Source organism: Gracilinanus agilis, chromosome 2 (assembly GCF_016433145.1).
Source record: "Gracilinanus agilis isolate LMUSP501 chromosome 2, AgileGrace, whole genome shotgun sequence".
NCBI lineage: Eukaryota > Metazoa > Chordata > Mammalia > Didelphimorphia > Didelphidae > Gracilinanus > Gracilinanus agilis.
The window spans coordinates 207,579,413-207,605,613 of record NC_058131.1 but is presented as its reverse complement, the minus strand read 5'-3'; the positions used below and the strand labels follow the sequence as shown (position 1 = coordinate 207,605,613).

General features: G+C 35.3%; 1 protein-coding gene across 2 annotated transcripts in view; it reads right to left on the bottom strand.

Annotated features, from left to right (window-relative positions):
* Window positions 1-26,201, bottom strand: part of RNF144A (ring finger protein 144A) — a 68,198-nt gene that overhangs the window by 38,061 nt on the left and 3,936 nt on the right. For both annotated transcript variants that reach the window (XM_044663617.1, XM_044663616.1), the window contains exons 2-3: window positions 2,578-2,682; window positions 2,341-2,401 (exon numbers count right to left, since the gene is read on the bottom strand). In XM_044663617.1, coding sequence (XP_044519552.1) covers window positions 2,341-2,401; window positions 2,578-2,682 — 166 coding nt within the window. The remainder of the gene's footprint in view (window positions 1-2,340; window positions 2,402-2,577; window positions 2,683-26,201) is intronic.

The window sequence follows — 26,201 nt, the reverse complement described above, 5'->3', positions numbered from 1 at the left end:
GGCCTAGAGACGGGAGGTCCTAGGTTCAAATCCAGCCTCAGACACTTCCCAGCTGTGTGACCCTGGGCAAGTCACTTGACCCCCATTGCCCACCCTTACCACTCTTCCACCTATAAGTCAATGCACAGAAGTTAAGGGTTTGAAATAAAAAAAAAAATTAAAAAGGAGTCATTTGTGTTAGAGACACTGAGAAGGAAAACTGTTTCTTTTAGGCTAAAAGGAATGGTTTCTTTTTTATTTTTAAACAGATCCACAAGATTCTTGAACATGAAAAATTATCCAACTTCCTAGTCTAACAAAACAATGACCTGCAAAGTTTATTGATTTATAATCTTTAAATCTGCTACTTTTGGTAAGAGATTCTCCCATGGGTCTGTTTGCATGAGAATCTTATAAAGTTTCAGAACTCCAAATTAAGTGATTTTAACCTTAACTATATTTGCTTTTAATAGTGTGTGCCACTTTGTAAAAGTGAAGTGTATGATAAACTTCACACATGTCATTTAAATGTATAGACTACCAAAAGCACATTCTAACACCATTTTTGTAAAGAGTGGGGGAGCAAAATACATGGTTCTTAGAAGAAAGCCATGATAGGCAACAATGTCCTTTTTAGCAGATTCTGATCTACCTCCTCTAACTAGGCAAAAAAATCAACTGGGATTTGCTTCCAGGTTGAAGGTGTACACTACTTACATTTGAAAGTGAGTTTTGATTTAAAAACATCATTTGGTGTGGAATTCTAAGAGGGGATGAACAAGACAGGCAAGGCTCTAAAGTTGTGAAGAAGAATCAAGGATGCCCATTTGCATAATATACACAACTAAACAGAACTACTGAAATTTTAAGTGCCTGGGAAAACCTTTGTACAGGCAATTTGGAGTAAATATGTAACTGTGGATGTTCAATTCACTGTTCTATGTAATAGATGCATTTAAAATCAAAGATATACCTTTTTGTTTGTTTGTTTTATGTGTGTTTTTTAAGGAGACAATTACTTTTTTAAAAATTGAGTCAAGAAGGTGTCCTATAATGGAGTTTAAAAATAGTCTTTCAGTAAACAAAGGGAAAAAAACAAACCTTTTTCTTCAGATGATAACCACATTATTTTTCAGTTCTTGGTATACTAAACTTACTAAGTGATTAATTTTAAAACTCAGCACTTAAGGCCCCCTACTGTAATCTATGGAGGCTAATAGTATAGAAAAATGGTTATGGGACTTTATTCTTTAATTCTTTGTGCTGCAGCATGACCTTGAACAAGTCACTTTCTTCAGACTGAATCATATTTTGCCTATTTTTAGTGGACTGAACTAGATATTCTCTAAGACTGCTTTCTGTTCTAAAATGATTTTTTGGCTGAGGCATAAATGTTTTGGTTTTTTAGTCATTCTATGACTCAGTTTCCTCATCTGCAAAATAATATTTTTGTTACCTATCATGTCAGGCTTTGAAAATATTACAATGATATTGTCGATGTGGAAACCAAGAGAGCACCAAGTTTAGGGTTAGCTTGTAAACTGGAGGCCCCAAGTTCTTTTTGGTTCCCATGAGAATCCACCCTGAAAGGAATCTGGGACTAGCAGTTTCAGACTGAACAGCACACCTTAAGATATTTAATGGACTTAGCTAGGTGGAGTTAACAAATTTTAATCAAATACTAAAATATCCTTTTATCCCAGTAGCTTCTCTTATTGTGTCTGAGATCCCTTCCCAAGATGACCCACACCTGGGCACCTTTTGTATCCACTATACCTAGTCCATTCCCTTACACCCTAGCTTCTGGCTATGGTCCCTTTCCTAACCTGATTGTATCCTGTCTGTGTAGTTTGAACACTCCCATTTCCTTGTAGCCATTGTAATGCCAATCAATCCTATATCCCTGTCCCCATGTTTCCCAAAATGTATAAGTTTCCCAAATTCTATGGTTCTTCGGAGTTATTACCTGGTGCGGCTATCCTCACAGAAATATTGGTGGCAGCCAAATAGTGGACACTATCTCTCTCCTGATTAAAGATTTGGTTTTTCTAACCATAAAATAATGTTATAAATTTTTAAGTAAAAAAAAAATATATATATACATACATAAAATATGTGTGCACACATATATAGATAGATAGATAGATAGATAGATAGATAGATATGTATGTTTAGATAGATAGATTGCTAATGTTGTTAATGTTATTCAGCTTTTCCAGAAAAAGGACATTTTTATTTCAGAAAAGGAAACACATCACAAAACTGTTCTGCTTTGTACCCTCCCCCTCCAACCACAAAAACAACAAATTAGGATGATTCTGAAAGTAAGTGAAGTAGTCATGCACTAGGACAATTACATACCTCTTTCAAACTGCAGCTTTTTATATCTTTGCATAATTTCTGAGGCAACCATACATTCAATCTAATTAAAAACACAAAGAACAGAAATAAGCGTAAGGCTAGAAGAAAACCAAAGGCATATTTAAATGCATGTGACCTTTAAAAGCAGCTAATATATAAACCAAAGCAAACCACCCTGGTAATCTACTTGGAATCAATTTTCATGCATTAAGAGACTCATTTGTATTATTAACATGCCTCATTCTCTTGTAGATGACCTCGTTTTGGACAAGCTGCATCTGGGCAGCTAATTGCAGTTTCTAGTCCTTCTTTGATCAACAACTCAACATACTGTTTCAGGCACTGTAAGAGAAGCAGAAAAAACATATGTAAATATGAACTTCAATTTTGTTGTAAACATAATAGTCGTTAGTGAAAAAAAGAAAGCAAAACCATTGATCTTCATGAAAATGATCAGAAGTGGACAAGAAATAGATAAGTTTATTAAACCCTTATTTATAAAGTCAATGACAAACATCACCTATTGTAGAAAGATATCTATCTAAAATAATCCAAGTATTTATTGTCTAAACAGTTCTGGTATCTAATCAAGCAGCAAGTATTTATTCAGTACCTGCTAAGTTCTAGATACTAAGGACACAAAGGGAAAAAATGAAACAATTCCAAAGCCATCTATCTAAAATAATCCAAGTTTTCTTTGTTTTAAGAGTTCTAGTACATAATCGAATATTTATTAAATGTCTACTAAGTTCCAATTACTAAAAATACAAAGAAAAAATGAAATAATTCCAAAGATAGCTATCTAATATAATCTAAGTTTTCTATTCTAATGGGAAAGAGAAGACAGAAATATCTGTATAACTAAGGCATGGACTGGCTAAGGGAAAGTCATCTGAAAAGGAAAGCTTCAGCAGCTGTAAAACCCAAGAAAGGACTCTCCCAGAAGGTAGAATTTGAGATGAGTTCTGAGGAAGTCATGAGAACTCAGAGAGAGAAGAGCCTTCTAGTCATGGCAGACAGCCAGTGAAAAGGTTCCAAGATGGGAAATCAAGGACTCGGTTTAAAAAATTGCAAATAGGCCAGTGTGGCTGGATCAGTGTAGAGAGAAGTAAGGTTTGAGAAGGCTGAATAGGGGCAGATGGTGAAGAGCTTTAAAAGGCAAAGGCCCTTACATTTGATACTAGATGAAATAAGGAGCCACTAGGCAAGAGGATGATTTGGTAAGCTAGTTGGTGTAAAGGACACAACGCTGGGCCTGGAATCAGGAGGATCTGAGTTCAAACCCAGTCTCACACATTTACTAGCTCTGTGAACCTGGGCAAATCACATAACCTTCATTTGTTATAGTTTCGTGAATTATAAAATGGGAATAATAGCAGCATATATTCATTGGATCCTTTTTTGAGAAGCAAATGTAATAATATTTGTAAAATGCTAAGCACACAGCAGGTGCTTAAATGCTTCTTCTCTTCCCCTTCTCTTTTATTCTGATTATTATTAGTTCTTATCTCATATTTTAATAAAGTATACTCTTGTTGAATTTGGATCCCATTTTCACAAATATTTTAGAAAAAGTACCTTAGCAGCCAAATGGAGGATAATTTAAAAATGGAGAGAGGCTTTTGTCAGGAAGACCAGTTGGAAGGTCACTGTGTGTAGAAGCAAGAAGTGATGGTCTGAACCAGGATTTGGAGGGGACATTGGTTGAAAAAAGGGATTTACACTAGTGATGTTGTATAGGTAGAAACAAGATTTGGCAATGGATCAGATGTGTGGGATGAGCAAGGAGTCAAAGATGACACCAAGGTGGAGAGCCAGGGTGACTAGATTTGGGGAAGTTGATCTCAAGGTCCTACCAACTAAATTCTATGCTAATTCCCTCTATGAAATTGATGACAGCCAGTATCCCAAGGAATGTACCAAACTGGAAAACTGGCTAACATGCAAAACTAGAACTTTAGAGCAACCAGCACTTTGGCCTCATACTAAGTACATAATAATAATGATAATAACTAACAATAAAGATGATGAGGATGATATTATTATTATGCCTGTATTATTGTTGATAACTTGAAGGTCAAGCTAAATAAAATGAGGCTTTTGATGTCTTCTTCCAGAACTTATGATCCCATGATTTCTTGATTGTTTAGTTTGGATAGAAGGTTAGAGTAGTTCATAGGATGGTCATGGAGTTAGTGCTGGCTTCAGACTTCTCATTTTGGAGATGAAGAAAATTGAGGTTCAGAGAAGTCAAGTAATTTGTCCTGGGTCATAACAAATAGTGAGACAGGATTTGAAGTCTGGTCTTTTTGATTCTAACCCAGCATTCTATTTACCATGCCAGAAATGTGAAAAACAATAAAGAGAAGCATTATGTTAATTTATAACAAAAATGATCATAATAATAATAACAAATTCATTTATAAAACATGCTAAATGATATGTAGAGAGAAGAAAAATGAAGTATAAAAATGTATTACTATATTCTCTTAATTTCACTGTGGTTATTCAATTTTGGTTATCTCAGTTTATTCTCAACATGCCACTGCTTATGCCATGCTAACATAATTATGCTACTCACTAGGTTACTAACAGTCACAATGGTTTGAATTCATTTGATCTGATGTTGTCCTCATTCTCAGAAAGCTAGTCTCTGGTCTCTATCTTTAAGGACAGCCTAAAACAGCCTTCCTCAACCCAGGGCTCCCTGCTGCCTTTTATAATGAAGGTGCATTCTTTTTATCCTAGCAAGTTCTAATTAAGCTCTTAGCAAGCTCTGAGTGAATGATTCAGTATGATTCAACAACTTAATGATATAAAGAATCTGAATATTCTGAAGAACAACAAATGGTTACAGTAAAGCCTTTTAATACAATTATAATAAATTAGATGAACTTTTTTACAAGTATGATAAAGCCTAATCACTTTTTGTTTTTGCTTTTTCCATTCCTTAAAAAATAAAGAGGAGATGCTGGGAAAATGGATACTTGTCTTCATTTATAAGAGTGCCATAGCACATAGTTCTCATATTGACAATCAAATGAAATGTCCAATTTATGGTCCTGCACCTTCAAGCTCATCACCATATTTACTAAAAGAATCACAAATGAGCATTTCATCTCACCCAGGATTGAGTGTCTCAGTACCACTACCATGTATTTCTATCCATAAAATCTGTATTAAATTCAACTTATTCTTCACATCCCTGACAGATTAATTTTCATGAATTATATCATTCTCCCTTTCAAAAAATTTTAATGAATCCTCTTTAACCATAAGATAAAATCCATATTCACAAACCAGGCATTCAAGGACCTCTCTGACTTATTCCACTCTACTTTTCTCAATTTTAACTAATCTTTCATACAGATCCTTTGTTCAGATGTTTGCCAAATTACATCAATATTTATTGAATTCATACGTAATTAATTTAATTATAAAAATAATTATTAATAGATAAATAATTAATCCACAGTGACTGTGGGTACTAAGAAAACAGGTTATAATGTGTACAAATTCTCTTGTTATTAATGTTTTATCTGCATTCTCACTTTGCCATGGATTAAAGTTTATGAAAAATAAAGCATTAACTTTAACATGATGATATAATATAAAAGGATTTATCACTCAATTAGCATTAAGTGCCTACTATGTGCCAGGCACTGTGCTAATGGGCATTAAAGGTTAAATAAAAAAAAAAAAAGAAGCCAAATACAGTTTCTGTCCTCAGGGAGCTTACAATCTAATGGGAGAGGCACACACAAGCAAATACATAGAAAACAAGTTATACAAAAGATAAACACAAACTTATTAAAAGAAGGAAAGCATTGGAATTAAGAGGGGGTGAGAAAAGTCCCCTGTCGAAGGTGAGATTTTAGTTGAAACTTGAAGGAAGTTAGGGAGGTCAAGAATTAGATAAAAAAAAGCCATGAAAACCTTCCTGTCCTGACTTTCTGAGTAGCATGATGAAGAGAAGAGGGAATTGGAGTTAGAATCAGAAGAAATATATCATAGCTTCATAAATTTAGAGTTAGAAGGGTCATCTAATCAAAACTTTTCATTCCACAGAAGCTTTGTTCAAGGTCACACAATAAAAAAACAGTATTGGAATTCATACTTTTAATCTTCTGAGATCACAATTAAGTATTCTTTCCTATACTATTTCCATCAATTCTTGTTTAGTTGTTTCAGTTGTGTCCAACTCTTTGTGACCCTATTTGTAGTTTTCTTGGCAGAAATATTGTATTAGTTTGCCATTTTCTTCTCCAGCTCATTTTACAGATGAGTAAACTGAGGCAAACTGAGTCAAGTGCCTTGCCCAGGGTTACACAACTAATAAGTGTCTGAAACTGGATTGGAACTCATGAAGATGAATCTTCTGGAAATTATTTGGAAAAGTTATATAATTCTAACTTCATTTACCAAAAGTTTCAAAAAAAAGTCTAAACTTAAAAAATTATTTTAACAATTGTAGGTACTAGTTCGTTAAAACTATAAAAAGGCAGAACTTCCTACAGATCATCGTGCTTCCTTTAATTATCTCTAATAACATACCAAAAAAAAGATCAACCCAGCATTTTAACATGCTAGTTGTTGTAATATCTAAAACAACTGGGTTAAGGATCACAGTGTCTGTGATAAGCTCTGCTCTGCCAACAACAGGGGTTTGGAGTACAGGCTGTTCATGTCTGTGTTTATAGAGAACGTTAAATCCTCAAGGCTTTGAGAGAAGAGAAGAGAGAACACAAACAGCTTCTTCATCTTAACACCTCTAGCCCTAGTAAACCATGTTTTTTAGTATTATAACATTTCTACGTGAGAGAAGAGGTATTTTCATTACAATAATTCCTAGTAAAGTATTTTGAACAGAAGATTTAGGGCTGAAGCAGGTTTTAGAGATTATACAGTCTGAATCCTTCACTTTATAGATGACAACATCCAGAGAGGGAAAGGGAATTGCCCTGGATAAATCAGATACTAAATGATAACACTGTTTCAAAAAAAACCCTTCTGACTCTAAATTTAGTGTTCTTTACCTTACACCATGGTGCCTCTCTTATCAAGCAATTAACAAATATTAAAGTATCCCCCAGTGAGTCACACAGGATTCTTTTGGTACTGAGGATACAAATATAAAAGCGTTAACCATATCTGCTTATATTCTAATAAGAGATATAACTTGTATCAGGAAGTAGTGGCAAGGAAAGGAAGCTTTGTTCTAGTCACTCATGGGTGGTCAGTGGAACAGTAGATTGTAATGCTCTGTCCAGTAGTCATGGTAATATTCAAATATTGAATATTGAATATTCTCTCTGGAGAAGATGGAAAGCAAGGGAAGGGTGCATAGGAGGCAGCAGGGCAAAGGACAAAATGACCTTGCCAGTTAGGTCTTAGTTTTTGATGGATGGTGTAACAGGATGAAATAGGAACTGAAACAGACCAAATCAAGAGGCAAAAATGAGGATCAATTGACTGTCCCTTAAATCTACTCAATTCTACCTTAGGATGTGTCCCAAAGCTAAGTAGGCTGTCTGTGGGAGGGTGGCAGTCAAGGACAGGGTTTCTGGAGGTCCAGTTCCAAAGTTCATTATTCTAGTTAAGGAAAGGTGTCCTGTGGCACAGCAAAAGGCAAGACTTAGCTGGCTATGCCCTGATGTAGATGATTTAATGGATGCTTAAGAATTTAGGAATTAATTGATAAACTAATCTGGATGAAATCAGAACCCTTTATCTAATCTTTCTTTAATAGGATTTAGATGATCCTTTTAGCTAAGGGAACACTATGTCCACATCTGGTCCACACTAGAAAGAAAATTAAATAAGTTCTGAAACAAAGAAGTCATAAGGAAACAAGATTAAAATCTACTTAGGACACTGAAGCCTTCTATCATAACCTTCACTTGGCCTGACACACTATAGGTGAAATATTCACATTAAAGGAACTCTGAGGATGGGATGATGAACTAGATATGGTAGATGGGGATATATTTTTCTTACTGAAACCAATCAGTGAGGAAAAACTAAAGCAAAAAGCATCATAATAGTCAATGTCAATGAGATTTTAAGAAGCAATAAATTAATTCCTTTTCTCATCAATATCCTGTTTTTATTTATTACTCAGTAGTCAAAGAATGTATTCAGTGCTCAGTATGTACCAAGCAATGGGGATACAAAGGAATCCAAAAGTAATCAAGGAGCTCATAATCTAAATGCAACTTTGAAAGTTCCTTTTAAAAGTGATATGTCCAAGCATATATTTCCCATTAATCAAAATAATGTTAGTTCATTTAAATTTGAAAATCGTATATAACTTCTTCTAAAATTCTACCTTGTTGCCTTGTGATGACCTTGTAGATAAACTTGTGTTCTTTGAAATATTCCGTCATGCTGAGAAGACTTGAGGTACAGGTTCACTGGCAGATTAGGTATGTTATGCAAGGAACTGAGTTCAGAGAGATTCATCACTAGGTATACTGCTCAGTAATTAATTCTTCCAGCTACCTAAACTCATGACTGGTTTACAGAGGCTTAGAAATGTTACAGTATGCATCAATATGTGCCATGATGATAGCATCATAATTCCTCAAAGGATAAATGTCCTCCGTGAGATAATCTGTGACATCCTAGAATACATGGACATTTGGAGAATCAATGGGATAGAGAATAACAGGCTTTTTTTTTTTTTTTTTGTTTTGGGGGCCTTTTTTTTTTTTTGGTCAAGTTGTGTAGCATAATAAGAAAATATAAAATTCAGTCAGAGACCCTGGGTTCAGATACCAATTAAGCAACTGGGCCGCTGGGCAAGTGCTATCTTTTCCATGGGTCTTAATTTTCCTGCTTGTAAAATTCAGAAGTCAGTTTAAATGGCCCCCCAAAAGTCCCTTTCAGCTTTAAATCTTATATCTTTAAAGTCCTTATATCCATGAAAGGCAGAGGAGAATTCCATTTTAACAAATAGTAACTGAAGACTTCCTTCTAATTTGGGTTAGGAAAAAAATAAGGTAATATCATATTAATGTGTGAAATAGTATGTAGACCAGAAATTGATCCATACCCCTAGATCTTTGTACATGAACTCCTAGTGCTCAATATGAATTTCCACTGGAACAATTTAAGATTCAACCCAAGGCTACCTCAGTTTGAATCCTAGTTCTACTATCTTTTCCCAACTATGTGACCTTGGGTCATGCATTTCTTTGTAAGACTCATTTTCTTCATCCATAAAGTGGAAATGGGGGGAGGAGGGCCAATGAGGTAGATCAGATGATCTCTAGAACTTATGAACTGAATATTCTAACATCCAATATCTGGATTCAGCTTTTCTCCTGTGGACTTTGAAGTGCTCATATGCTAAGTACTTTGAGAGACAGGGCAAGAGGCAGAAATTGTAAAATAGACCTGATGTTTCAGTAAAATATTATTAGACTGTTCGGGCCATTATCCGCTTGAAGGAGGATCCACCCTGGCAGCAACAGTCAGCATTTATAAGCTATTTAGAGTGAAAATTGTCTTAGACACTTATCTCATTTGATCTTCACAACAACTATACTGATGATATAGGATGAGGATGAAAATGAGCTCAAATATTCTTAGGTGACTTGCCTCGGGTTCATACAGCTTGAAAGTCTCTGAATCAGGATTCAAATCATGATTTTTCTGACACTGAACCCACCATTTAATTTATTTTTTAACTCTTACTTTCTGGTTTAGCAACAATTCTAAGACAGAAGAGGGGTAATGGCTTGGCAATTTGGGGTTAAGTGATTTGCCAGGGTCACAAGCAAGGAAGTGTCTTGGAACCCAGGTCCTCTATCTCCAGACTTGGGACTCTATCCACTGAGGCAACCTAGATGCCCTCTAGCACTTCATATACTTGATATTCTACTGAATGGATTTATTGCCTAAGATGTGTAGCACAGAATCATTTTACCTCCATTTCAATAGGAGAGAGCAGAAAATGAAATAATGGAAAGAACAGTATTGATAGTCAGAAGGTCTGAGTCCAAATCTGACTCAGTGACTTATTATTTATTACCCAATTTGTAAAATGAATTGGTTCAAATAAATGATCCCTAAGGTATTAATTCTACCTTTGATTTTCTTTGGAAACAAAACTGAAATTCACTGTTCTACACAGAGACAAGCTGTACCAACCAGCAATCCTAAATTCTAACCATGTGCTGCCAGCCTGAACCCTTCCTAAAGTTGCCATTGTCAAGGGCACTAAGAGAAGCTTCAGCACTCAGCAATACTGCACTACACCAAGCTTCCTACTAATTCCCTAGAGAAAGAAGGCTTGCTTAGCAGCCAGGAGAAACTCAAATAACCCTTGCCAACACATGGAAACTTCTGTGGTGCCTTTCACTAGAGACATTATGTTTTCTACATTACATTTTCTCTATACTGCAGAAATTCCATGTTGCTGACAAGCCTCTACGGCATGAATTACCCAAAGATGTTTGCTTTAAAAAAAAAATGAAAAGATAGTAATATTTTCCCTCCACAAGAAAATCTAGCCTTTCCAACATCATCATCACCATCAACATTTTTATGGCCCTTTAGGATATCCAAAGCATTTTCCCCACAGTTCCATGGAGTAAATAGAACAAAGCAAAGGCTGTAATCCCCATTTTTCATCAGAAAAAACTGAGGTTCAAAAGTCAAGTAACATATTCACCATTATAGAGGCTAAGCCACAATAAAAACCATGATCTCCAGGCCTCTCTCCGAGTCCCTTCCATAATCTCTCTCCACTCTGGCCAGAGGTCTATTTAGAGTCATCTGAAAATTCAAGGGTGGGAGTTCTGTGCCCTAAAGACATTGTTCTTATGGTTTTCTCTACCTAGAAGGCACTGTTCCTGATGAATTCTACTTTTTTTTTTTTTTTTAATAGACAGTACAAATTTTTCCTCTAAAGTCTGGAGCCAACCAAATTACTCCCCCAATTTTTCACAATGATCTTTTCCTACTCCAAGTCCTCACAGTCACTACTCTAAAGCTTGGGGCATTTAACTCCTTCCTGGAAAGTAAGCCCTTCAAGAAGAATTCACTAAAAAAGTTATTCCCAAAGGCATTGTCCAGTGAAAATAGAAAAGGAACTGAAATTAAGAGAAATGAATTCAAATATAGCTCTGAAACTCTGAAACTTAGGACACAGGGAAAGTCTATAAATAATCACATTAGAACCATGAATGATTATAGTGTGAGGACTGAATATTATTTTAGTGGTCTCACTATGATCTTATCTCTATGGTTTTTTGTTGTTCAGTTTTAGCCCTGTCTAACTCCTTGTGACCCTTTTTTGAATGTTCTTGTCAAGGCTACTGAAGGATTTTGCTGTTTCCTTTTCCAGCTCACTGAACAGATAAGGAAACTGAGGAAAAGAAAGCAATTTGCCTAGAATCACACAGCTAGTGTCTAAGGCCACATTTGAACTCAGGAAGATGAGTTTTCCTGACTCTAGATCCAGGTCTCTATCCACTGACATGTTTTAACTAATTAATGATCATTAATTGATGATAAGGAATAATTCCAATTATTAATTAATTGAATCATTGTATATGAGAATCAATAATCAGTGATCATATTGTGAGTAAAAATCACCAAGAAAGTTCTCTGAAAAGCCCTGGCAAGATATCCTTGCCAAGGGAAGCTGTGTCCATGTGTCCATAGTGGGCTATCTCAGTGGGCTTTGAAGCTCCAAGGATGACCTCGGCTTTTACTATATGTGAAATTGATCATTACCTCATAGAAGAGACCTTGTCTGGTCACCTCTTCTGAGAAGAGATGATCCTTTTAAGGAGCGGGATGGTTTGTATAACTTGACTATGTATACCAGCTGACTTATAAGCACTAGGTATTTTTTGCCAAGCTGGGGCAGGTCAGAACCCTGACATTTTGTAATTTACAATGTTCTACAACAAATGTCAGTATGGCTCAGATCATTGCTTCCAGTATTTATTTTTTCACAGGATCATTTGAGGGGAGGTAAAATCTCAGCTCTGCCATTTACTATCTATGTGACTGTAGGCAAGTTGCAAAAGTCTTCTGTGCCTCAGTTTTCTCATCTGTAAAATGATATGTTTAGATTCAATGGTGTCTGGTGTCTCTTCCAACTCTAAATCATCATCAGGGGCAGATTCTGATACAAGTATTTGGAATGAAATTGATTCTGGTGCTAATGTCCTGTCACAAAAAAAAAAAAAAATCACTTTTCTATAGATTCCTGACTGCCATTGCTAGAGCTGGCAGAGTGGGAATGATTAGAGGACTTGGGAAGAGCAGAAAAATCCTAGCTCATATATTTTATCCATATCCACCCTCCCCACCTCCATGCAATCTGTAAGGGAAAAGACAGCTGTTTATGACCATGGGCAAGTTTAGTAACATTTTAAACTCTAGGTTAAAGGAGCTTAGACTAAGGAAATTAGACAATTCTAGCTCAGACCAAACATTCCAGTGTCACAAAGGAGCCCTTAGTTCAACACAAAACAATCCCCACTACAAACCAGACCTGGAAAATACAAGGACCTTATAATGGAGGGAAGGCTGGTTATGTCTACTGCATGAAAGCATCATGAGAAATAAAATCAAAGAACTGGGTTTGTGGTAGGATTGAGTAGGCTACAAAGAGGAATTAAAGCATTAGTTTTAGGATTATTGATTTAGAGCTAAAGGTTTTGTGAGTCAGCTAGTTTAATCCCTTCATTTTACAGATAAAGGAACTGAGGACCAAGAAGGCTAAAAATGTCAAAGTGTTAATAAGTGGCAAAGCTAGGATTCAAAGCCAATTAATTCTTTCCTACTTTGGTTGATTTCAGATCCCAAGTTCTTTTTATTGCATGATGATGTCTAGAGTTAGAAGACCCGATTAAGGATTCTTGTTCCACTAGTTTTTTTGCCAATTTTGACCAATCAGATTCATCTGAGTCTTTGATTTCTTCACCTTTTGATTAAAGGGACTGGTCTAGAAGACCTCTAAATATTCCTTCTAAACTCTAAATCCTGTAGTCTCTAAAACACTAAACAAAAGAACAACTTCAAAGGTAGATTGTGGTGGGAAAAAACATATGCAATGGGAGATAGATGTGTGGGGAAAAGAACTTAAAAGAAAGAGAAGGAAAATAATGGACCTACAGATATCTTAACAAAGAGAGAACCCTTAGCTGGGAAAACAAAACTAGAAAAACTAGTGTCTGGGAGGTTTCTGTCTGGTGAATAGTACTAGAATGCTCTAGAACAGGGATTATTAAATGTTTTGCACTATAAAACACTTTGGTATACTGTGAACACTAATGGAGGCCTCATAATACATTTATTGCCTACATTTATAAATGAAGGGAATATTAAGTTTCATTTAGATATTAGTAAAAATTAAGTTGTGATTTTTTTTCCCCATATAAATTTATGGATACTCTGAAATCTATCTAGAGATCCTTTGGGAATCTTTAAACCTCAGGTTAAGAACCCTTTGCCTGGAAGGAAAATAAGACCCTTAGGGAGCTAAGAATGGCATTAGCTACCAAGGGAAGATATACACAATTACAAAAATCCCAGTGTGAGAAAGGGCCCCTCAGTTAAACATAAAATAATCCCCACTACAAATTGGATTGGTTAATCCAGCTTTTGCCTGAAGATCTACAGCGAAAGAGAATTTATTACATCCCCAAGGTGTCTCCTTACAGTTCTGAAATAGTTCTAATCATAATTTTTCCCTACTATCAACTCCCTATTTGCCTCTCAGAACCTCCTACCCACTGGCCATACAAGTTGTCAGACCTTCAGCTGAAGGGGTTGTGTGTCTGTGTGTATGTGTGCATATGGGAATGTACACACAAAAGATTAAGGGTGTATCCAGGTCACATACTATTAAAAATATCATATTACATATAATAAAAGTTTGTTGACTTGAACTGAACACAAGAAAATTTCACTATAACAGGAGCTATTCTAGATGAATAAATTTTTTACATAATGGAAACTTAAAATATGAACATTTTATTTTAATCATCTGTGCTAGAAATCTTTCTAAAAGGTATCAGACATTTCATTTTGTCCCTAAAGAGGATATACTGCATATAATTTCACCTTTTCCCTGGCTATGGCAGAAACAAGTGCAAAATAATTAGCATTCATCCATTAATCGTTGTGGGTGACACACAGGACAAATCTTTGTCTGCTATTTAGGTTTTTTTTTTTTTAATTTCCTTCCCTACAATCAGTCATCGTAACTATTGTCTGGATACAACCTTTAATATCCTCCTTTCCTTTCTTCTAGTTTGCTAATTCTAATATGCCATGAACTTGGAAACCCCCCAGCCATACTTATTAACCTTCTTCATAAGCTAGTAGTAAAGAGACTCTATTGCCCAAGCTTTGTAACAATTATTTTAGTTCTTCAAAAGCCTTTTTTGGTGATTTCTAAGTTCTTTCCTATGTTCCAGAAGACAGAAACTAACAATAGGAAAATGGCAAGATGAACTAGTCAGGCATAACTCAATGTATTTTCCCTTAAATTTTTTTAAAGCTATAAACAAGAGAACAAGTACAGCCAAAGAGAAGGTTCCAATTAATATGCACTATCAGCATGCCTGAATGGCCATATGTGTGCACACTTATTCATGTGTACAAACACAAAGTACGAAGGAAAGAGTAATGGATTTAAAGGCAGAAAACATGGGTTTGATTCTTGACTCTGACCCTTACTCTCTGTATGGCCATGGGCAAGTCTCTTCACTTCTAGAAGCCTCAGTTTCCTCATCTAGAAAACAAGAGTTTTGTCATTTGCTCTACTGATCTCACAAAGGTGTTACAAGAAAAGCACTTTGCAAACCTTAAAGCACGACATCAATGTGAGCTAATAATACACATAAGCAGATGTATACATGTTGCACATGTCTGTTTCACACATGTCATGTATACATACAATCCACATGCAAAATGCTACAGATTGTAAAATTGTGCAGGATAATATACATGCCATGTAAATATTTTAAGGCAAGGACATTTTTTATAAAATCAGAAGTTGAGCTTAATATAATTATTATAAAGAATAATACCAGCAGCACTTAGAGAATAAATGTGGGATTAGAGAATAAATCACAGGCTATATAGACAAGACACTCAAACATTCCGTCACCCCAGACAACACTCTAAGAATACAATTTGATAACATTGTTGATTGCAGGGGAACAGAAACTTTCTTAATTAATGGAGCTTGATACCAATGAGATTTTAGGTCTGGACCTTTTCTCCCATCCCATTTCACATCCTATATTCTTCCTGTAGACCACCACGCATAGGCACACACACATACATAATACTTGAAGGTTTATAAAGCATCTTCCTCACAATAATCTTGCCAGAGAAGTAAGAAGTATTATTTCCATTTCACTACTAGAGAAAAAAAGTCTCAGAGAGGTTGAATAACTTCTAAAGCATCACACAGTTAGTCCCTATCAGAGCTGGAAGCTGAAGTCAGGTTTCTTTTCCAGTTCTTTCTGAAACAGTCTTCCTTATAAATGAAAAAGGAAGAGATTTGCTTTCCCAGGCATGAATTACAACAGACTAGGCTGGTTTTGATCATTCCCTGTGCAGAACTGACTCTAACTGCGAGGAATTCTTGATGTCTAGGAGATGGATGTCTTAAGGCAACATATCTGGAGACAGTTTTGCATACAGACCACATGGATGATTATTTATTTTGTGGCTATTATAAAGAACTAAAAAATCACTACTCTGGTTTTCTTAGTTCTGGAACTCTGGGCTCTAAAAGCAAACTGTTTTAACAGGGAATTTTGCCTTTCTGCCATCTGAAAAACAAATACAAGGATAATGCAATGAACTCATTAATCTACAGATTAAATAAATGGAATAATGTTTCTATGACTGAAAAAGTTTAAGCGTACCTTCTTAAATTTTTATCTACCAAGTAAAGGTAAGGGAGGCTTGATCATTTATCTGGGAGATCATTCAGTTTTGATCCTTTATATCTGTTGAGCATGACAACTTTTAGGCACACTTCAGCATAGCATTAGCTATATATGAAATACTCTACACATTTATGTGTGGGATCAAATAGAATTTATCTGATATTTAACAATGCTAAAAACACATGCTAGTCTTGAAACATATCTCTAGCATTACTCTTCCTTCTAACACTGAATCTTTCATAGAAATATTTTACTCATGGATTTTGCTTTTACATGAAAAATATTTACATACCACTCAGTCTTTGTGAGGACTATAACAAAACAAAAAAATTAAGTAAAATTAATACAATGCAATGACCTCATCTTAAAGTAAAACATAAAACACACTATTCCACATCTACAGCACTCCCTCAACCTTTCTATTTTTCAAAATTATTAGATATCTGCATTCCCTCCTACCCTATGCAGAGGGAAATATTTTTACCACATATCAGTGAAGCAAAGCAATTGTCTCAATAACTATACAAAATCAATCTGTGTGTGTATTTCCATATGTCATAATCTGCATCCTGTATCTATCACCTCTCAGGGAAAGAAAGTTTCCTGACTGGGCTTTGGAATGATGAAAAGTCATTTTAATGATTATAGTTTTTTAGAGTTTTCAAAGTTTGTATCTATGTTATTGTTACTGTATAAATTATTCTCTAGGTTCTACCCATTCTTTTCATTATCAGTTTATAAAAACTCTCAATATTTTGCATTTTTAAATTCTTCTTTGAGTTATGCTCATCTCATTTTGTATTAGTTCACATAAGTCTTTTTACATCTCTTTGAAATAATCTATTTTCTCATGTCTTGCAGTATAGTTCATCACATTCATATACTACAATTTATTTAGCCATTCTTCAATTAATAGACATTTCAGTTTTTAGTTCACAATTTTTTTTTGCCACCACAAAAAGAGTTGCTATAAATAGCATTGTAAACATTGAATTTTTTCTTTCTTTGATCAATTTTGAGGCTAGGCCTAGCAATGTTATATCTAGGTCAAATGGCATCTTTTCCAAATTGTTTTCTTGAATGGCTGTACTCATTAATAGGTCCAATAAGTACACTCATGTGTCTTTTTTTTACCCAAAGATCCCCAAACATTATCATTTCCTTTTTGTCATTTTTGACACTGATGGTGTGAAATGAAATATCAAAATTGTTTTAATTTGCATTTCTCTAATTATAGTTAATCTATAAAATTTCTTTATATGACTATAGATCACCCAAGTTTCTCCCCTTGAGAAATACATGCTCTTCTCCTTAGGCTATATTTATAGATTTAGGAATACACTTTCTTGAAATCAGAATCAATTCCATCTATATCTATGTCTATATCTATACACATTTTGGAAATGAGACCTTTATCAGTGAAATATGCCACACACACAAAAATCCCAGCTAATTATTTCCCTTTGAATTTTAGATTTATTAGGTTCATTTTAAGTAACACTAACTCTTTTGCAAAATGATAGAATCAGAGATTTGGAGCTAAAAACAATCATCAGCAAACTTCAACATCTGGAAACAAGCTTAAATGGTTTAAGTGACTGACTTGCCTGTGGTCATATAGGTAGTCTAGGATTCAAACTCAAGTCCTCTGTTTACAAAATCAGCATTCTACTCACTGCCCCAGGCTGCCTTTTCTAATTGTCAAATAAAGTAGAAATAATGAGATTGTAATAGCTACAATATCAACAATTTGGTCTTCACACAGCACATCAGCATTTAAAAAGCAATTCCTCCCCTCCCCTCTGAAAGATAGGCAGTGCAAGTATTATAACCATTTTGCTCTTAAGAAAACTGAGTCAGATAAAGTGGCTTTACTTAATTATGACCATAAAGTTAACAAATAGCAAAAGAGAGGCAAAGATCCAGAGATTCTGCCATCCACACTGGTCCTATTCATTATTTCACACTGCCTTAGTTTTCCAGTTAATAGAATTATGAATTGGATCACACCTTAAAAGATTCTGATCAGTTCAGAAAATGCTTTCAGCTTTGTACTCTTCCTTACAAACTTTCTGTTTTACTATATTAACTAAAATTATTTAATACTAATGGGTTCAGGAACATGCCTGGAGGCAGGAAGACCTGAGTTCAAATTTGGCCTCAGATACTTACTTGCTGTGTAACCATGGAAAAGTCATTAACCCTGTTGGCCTCAGTTTCCTCATCTTTAAAATGAGCTGGAAAAGGAAATGGCAAACCACTTTAGAATCTTGGTTAAGAAAAACCCAAAAGGGGGTTAAAAAGAGGCAGATGTGACTGAAAACCAACTAAACAACAACAAACTCCCCATCTCCATATTCACTTTCATATTTTACTTCTTTTTATGCTAAATCCCTGCACTTCTGAACAGGATATTCCCTGTCTCCAAACTTGCCCTGAATTTTCATGCCTTCAAGTCTATTGGTTAGCAGTGTTACTGCTGCCTGAATCTTCTTTAAGTATCTCAAAGAGTGTCTCTTAAGAGAAGGGTTAGACTTGTTAGTTCTGCCTTTTGGGGCCCAGCAGAAGGGCAGGTTGTGGGGAAACAATTTTTGGCTCAATAGAAGAAAAAAAAACATTCCTAACAATTAAAGCTATCCCATAATGGAATAAATTGTCTTGGTAAACAAAAGGACCCCCTCACTATAAGATTTGATGCAAAAGCTTTCTGATTGCTAGAGAAGTGGAATGTAGAGAAAATCCTTGTTCAGATATGGTTTGAACTTGGTCATATCCTAGGTTTCTTCCAACTCTGAAATTCTGGGGTATTGTGAATGTTGTCTACCCTCCTTTAACCTGCTTTAAAATCCTACCCAGACTAGTGGAAAGATTGGGACACTGTTGGTGGAGTTGTGAACTGATCCAACCATTCTGGAGAGTAACTTGGAACCTATGTCCAAAGGGCTGTGAAACTGTGCATACTCTTTGACCCAGCAATACCACTCCTAGGTATGTATCACAAAGAGATCAGAAAAGGGGAAAGGATCTTTTTGTATAAAAATATTTACAGCAGCTCTTTTTTGGTGGCAAAGAAATAGAAACTGAGAGGCTGCCTATCAACTGGAAAGTGGCTGAACAAGTTGAGGTATGAGATTGTAATGGAATACTATTTTGCTATAATAGATGATGAGCAGGATTCCTGAAAAACTTGGACAGACTTACATACAACTTTTCACTTTATTTTCTTCATTTTTTTTTGTTGTTTTATATGTCTTCTTCCACAATATGGTCAATATGGAAATATGTTTTGCATGCATGCACATGTATAACCTAGATCAAATTGCTTACCATCTCAGGGAGGAAATAGGGAAGGGAGGAAAAGAGAGTTTGTAACTCAAACTGCTAGAAAATTAATGGTACAAATTATTACATATAATTGGAAAAATAAAATATATCATATTTTCTAAGTGTTTTCAAAAAATCCTACGCAGCCATTCCCTTTTGGTTTTAACTCAATACTACTTGAGCTTCTCTGATTCATTTATCTAATATATGGCATCTGCATCTATAGGTTATTCCCCTTCTCCCACTAAAAATGCAAGCTCCATGAGGGCAAGGATCTTGTCTAAACTAATCAATACATCTTCTATGTGCTCCATCACAATTCTCAGCCCAAATAGGTTTTTCATTTTTGTTAAATGAATCACAAGGAAGCATTAATTTTGTCCTAGGAATTCTAGGGAGGAAATGATCACTGTAGGTTACTTCCTACAAAGAAGGTTACATGGAGGAAGTATGGTTTAGAAAGTACAAGTTAAGGAGGCTGGAAGAATAGAAGTCATCCTAAGTGGGATTCCCAAAGGAAAGGGATAAAAGGTTCATGTGAAGATGGGATTAACTCTCCCCTGGCCATTTTTAGATTTAATCACCAGAAGTGTATACACCTTACTTATCTTTAAGTATGGGGAGGTCTGTGGCCCATGTGTGAAATAGTAGGTGATGAATTAGAATTGACTGACTGCCCCCTGGGCAGTTCTAAGCAAAGCTATAGCTGCAATTGGTCCATGTAAAGTGGAAGGAAGACACAGGAAATGGCGATAAGAAAGGGTTATTAAAAGTAGCAAGAACTTTCTGTGACCAGCTCTTTTGTCTTCTAAATTGACCTTGAAGGAGCTCCAGTTTGGGGCCTTGGACTGCTCTTAGATTTTCCTTTAGAACTACCATGTGGGCAAGTGAAAAAGGCTGACTGCTTTTCCTAGCTTTTCTGGAGGTACTAGCCTCTGGAGAGGCCCTTCATCTTAGAGGAGGCCTCGTAGCTAAAACCATCGTTCAATTTACCTCTGGGCCCCCTTTTCTGGGGCCTCTGAAGCCCTGCCTGATTCAGACTGGGCCAGAGTGATTATCTATTCTCTCTGATTTTCTTGCTTTTACTCTTTCTCCTTTTGTAAATAAACTACCATAAAAAGCCATCCTAACATGAGTAATATATTTTGGTGACCACCTTTTTATATATTTAATACAACCTTTAATTTTAACCCTTACATTCATTAGGAATGGTCAAACTTATCTTGAAGGTTCCATCCCTCCGGGCTCAGCATTTTCCTGATACCCACAGACACAAAGAACTGGGTCTTTCTTCCTTTTAATCCACTAGTAAAGTCATCAGATTATCTCAGCATCTTATCAGAAGTAGGATGATTCCAAAAGCAGGAGAAATAATAACCCCATTGTACAGCTTCAACCAGGGTTGTGCATTGCATGATGATTGGGAGATTATCTTGATTAATAATTAGGTTTAATAATGTTTAAAGTGTTAGGCTTAGAATTAGGAACCACTGAGAGTTCAAGCCCTGCTCAGACACTACTTTTGTGACCCTGGACAAATTATTTGGCAAACTTGGTTTCCTCATGAATAAAATGGAGATAACAACAGCTCCCATCTACTTCACAGAATTGTTTTGAGGTTATTTTTACATCTTAAAGCCATTATACATAACTTTAGCTATTATTGTTATAATAATTATTATTATCACTGTTATTATCATCATCATTCCAGATGAACTTCAGCCAGTAGATCAGCCAAAGGTATGATCTATTCATCTTTCTCATATATCTATTTGGTCCTAAGTGATTTCTTTAGAAAACATGCTGGTTTCTGGTCCAAAAACAAGAGGATTTCATAGAATCATATTATCTTAAGAATCTATTATCTCAAGAAAGGAGCTTAGGCAAGGGTTCATCTTCTGGCCCACAACAGGAATCCTTCCTCAGTATCTCTGGTAAATGGTAATACCTCCCCTGCTCAAATACCTAAAGTGACATGCATTTCATCATCACTTCAGAAGGCAAGCCAAATCATTTTTAAACAGATAAATTATTCACTATATATGAGCTTTCAAAGTATTTATCATGAAAAACTACTAAAAATTATTCATTTATTTTAGCCTGATGGTGCAGCCATCATCATTCAGTGACCCATGAAAATTTTGGACATTAAAGAGAGGACCACCTACTCATGCAGTTTGGGACCAGTGTGATATGCCATAACTACAAGAGCACAAAAACTCCCAACATGAGCATGCACACATTCTTCACAAAGATACAGATATATAACTTTCACTTCCTGGTTTTGGCCCCAGCCTGGTGTCCTGGATACTATACCAAGTAAATATGTTCTTCCTATCACAAGACAGACCTTCAAATAGTGAAAAACCCCTTCCAGAAGTCTCGGGTTCAAATCTTGACTCTGTTACATAGTGTGTGACCATGGAAAATTAATTTCACATCCCTTGCCCTACTTCATCTGTAAAAATGCAGGGGTTGAATTAGGTGATTTATTAAAACTATACATCTCTTTAATCTTCCCCACATCTTTTCTTTGCTAAATATTCCCAGTAGTAAAGATCCTTGCATTTCACTGTTTCCAGGTTCTTTGCCATGTCTCCTTGTATTTGTGTCTTCTAACTTGTCACTGTACTTCTCAAAGAGTCTGGATCCAAATCTGTACACAAGATTGAAGGTCGAGTCTAGCTTTGGGTCTAAGGAGCAGCAGGACTATTACTGTCCATCTAAACATAATGCTCCTATTATAATTTTAAATTCAGTTTAGCTTCCTGGACAGCTGAAATGGATCATGGCTAAGACTACTAAAAACCCAGGGGTTTTCTTCTCTTTGAGAACCTATCTATGTATCCATACATTTATGTGATTAGCCCTTGGACCTGAACCTCCTTCCCTCCATCATTAATTATTCCTTCCTCTATCCCTCTAATCTCCTTTGCCACAACCCCATCACGTTCTCTCCTATGCCCTTTCATAGGAACACATAAATTCAAGTTGAAAAGGACATCAAAGACCACCCAGTTCAATCCTCTCATTTTATAGAGGATGGAACTGAGGCACAGAGAGATTTAAGTGTCTTCTTTTAGGTCTCTTTCTGCAAGGTGTCTTGCATGTGGTGTCAGAAACAGAATTTGAACCTCAGTCCCCTGGCCTCCAAATCTAATGCTGTTTACACTATGCCAATAGTTTTCAACCTATGGTCCTCATATCCTGGGAAAGCCCCAAAGTACTGCAAAAGCCCACAAAGCCACACGATTTTTTTTTTATATGATTGATTGATGATTGAATAAATGATATCTTACTCATGTAATTTTGTTACTTTGGCAACTGTGACTTCACCCAGGAATTCCTATTATGTCTCCTAATATGAAATCAAATGAATAAAAATCCGAAGCTGATCATTGTAGAAAGTTTCTTGGTACACTGAAAGAATAACTAATTTGCCCAAATAAAAAAGAATTACTAATGGCCACCCTCGGTCTCAGAGGCAGGACTTGAACGTAGCCAGATCTTATGGATTCCTTTATGACACAACTACTCTTTCTCTTCATCTCTACTCCACCTCTCATAGTATATATCTAATATAAATTGCATAGGGAAGATATCAAAAAGTCTTTGTCTCGGGTTTTAATAACATAAAAAAGACATTTTTTATGCTTTAATAACTTAAAAGTATACTAAGACTTTTAGGAGACCTATATATTCAGGGATACTCATCTTAAATGTATATAGGAACTATGAAAATTACAATAAAAACAAAAATTTTAAGTTTTTATGATGAAAAATTACTATGGATTATGCATGTATGGCCTGATAATAAATGTAGCCCTCATCATTTAGCAATCCATAGTTTTTTAACATTAAAGAGAGGTCCCCCTACTCATAAAGATTGGAAACCAGTATAATATGCTGTAACTAAAAACAGCACAGACTTACTTAAGTAACGACATGCACAGATGGCCCCTCCACCTTATCTGCCCAGCGTTCTTCCTCTTCTACATACTTCACTGATTCACAAACCAATGTTCAAATATTTTTGGCAAACATTTTGCATTTACCAAAAATGTTCTGAAGAACCAGCCTCTCTTTGCTATTTAGTGATGAGCTTAAGACAACTTGTTGGAGCGGGAATATTTTGCTGTTTTTAACATGCACTGACCACCTATTCTATTGGACTGACACCATAGCTTATTTATTTAATCACAAATCTCTAGAAATGGAAGGGATAAAAATTCAATAATTTTCTTCAGAGTTTGGGAAAAGTGTGGAATGTATCAAGAGGAAGCTCCCCCTTTACTCTCCATTACCACTACCACCACATAACAAGCCTTTGAAGCCACTTCCCATGGAAAATTTGCTAGTAATAGGGAAATAAAATAAACATTCAGAAAACAGAACCATATGCCATTGGGTTTCAAATGTAGCAGCTGTTTTTTGGGCAAAAATATAATTTTGCATGAAACTATTTATTTAGTCTATGTCAATATGCTTTATGCTTGCCCAAGATGGTACATCTCTTCAGAAATGGATGAGTCCATTATGATCTGCTAATTGAATGATGGAGTGTTTTTTTTTCCTTCTAGTCTCAATGAATAACTCTATCCTATCCCTCACCTGCCTCCTAATTCAGAAAAATTCTACAAGCAATTTCCTTTCGTCTGGATTGAAGATTTTTTAACTGTGATTTTAATGTTGTTGGAAGGATATTTCCTATATATTAATAAGTAACATGAAATCACAGAATCTCAGATTAAGAAGGGACAGCTAAGGTCACCTTAATTCAACCCACAGCAAAACAAGATTTCACTCTATAATAGCCCCTAGAAGAAATCATAAAGCCTCCGCTTAAATCCCTCTCTACTTACGGGAAATTCATTCCTCTCTACCGATAGCACTTCATTACTCTCTACAGGCAGTATTTCATTTTTCTACAGCTCTAATTGCTAAAAAATCTTTGCTTTTATTCAAATAAGCAAATGAATTTTACAAATCATCAATTTCCTCCATGATGGAGGTCATAAACCATCGATGTCTGTCTATTACATGTAATTCTTTCCCATGTCCATGTTCTATAGGTAATAGTACAAAGAGTCCATCCTATAAGTAAGTGGGATCTCTTTGCTTTCTCTTAATATCACAAAAGAGATACAAGTTGAGCAAACTGGCTACGCATTTGTACTTCCTTGCTCTTGTCACATGATCAGTCTTTTTCAGTAATACATTTCTTTGATGATGACATTTTTTATCCATTTCTTTTATCATTCCTAGTTTAAAATGTGTCATAGATTCCTCATACACATCCTGAGACTTTACATTATCATCTAAGTAACAGATATTTTCAGTTCTTCAGAGAATCTAGCACCCCAATGTCTCAAAGCACAGAACATCATTTGGAGAATATTTGTATTAAAATGATGGGCTTTATATCAAACAAGAATCTACCTTTTCTGAATCTTCTTACCTGTGGCCGCCAATTCTGCTCTCAGGAGCTGAGAACTTTCTCCTTTTAACTTTTAGCCCTAGACTTTACTTCCACAAGTGAAACATCCCCAGTTCCTTCAAATACTCTTTATATGGTTTTCTTACCAGTAACTTCATTGATCTTGATCATACTCTTTCCCCTACCTGAACTTGAAGAGTTGCCTTTTTGAATCAACTCATGTAGGACTTTAGTTGAATTTGTTAGAATGATATCTAAATCACTGATATAATAACTATAGATTTAAGGGAAATTTCACTTAAACCACTCAAATATACTTTCTCAAAAGTTAATTAATAAGACTTTTTTTTTTACATTGCTTGTGGAGGTAAACAGAAAAATGATATAAATATGAGAAAAAATGGTGTGCATGCAGTAAATATATCAGATAAAGATAACATGATAGTAGTAAAATAGTATGTAAATTGACTGAGTAAAAAAGTAAAATAATTGTTTTTTAATTATATAACAAAATTTATAAATTTACCAACTTAAAAGTACTTTTAACAAGAATATATTCTTTTATAATCTCATTTTACAGGATTTTGCACTGAAGTCTAAAACTTTGACACATATTCTTATCATTATGGAAGTGTATTTTTTATCACATAGGTTATTAAATATATTTGATGAGCAATCCATTTATTTTTCCAAATACAGTTTGAATCATAATGCATGAATTATCAAAAAGGTTTAAGTCAGGCAATTTCCTAGGCCATTTATGGTTATCTCCATGTAGGGAAAAATTTTTAACCAATCAAATAAATCCAACCCCAAAAAAATATTTATTGATCACCTACTATGTATCAGACATTGTATTAAGCACTGAGGATGCGATTAATAAAAATATAGACAGCCCCTGCCCTCAAAGAGCTTACAATCTAAAGGGCACCACAGTGGTACCTGGTGTGGGAAATATCTTGTTCCATAGAGTTGAAAACTTACAAAGCAGCATATAAAAAGTGGAATGAGCCCAAAAGTCCAGTTCCTAATTTAGATAAAGGAAAACAATGGGAGAAATCCAACACTCCAACCTTAAGACCTCTAAACAGAGGGGAGAAGAGGCTGAGGGAGGTGGTTTCAGTCAAGGTTTAAGTTAGCAGCATAGTTAACCTTTCATGAAACATGAC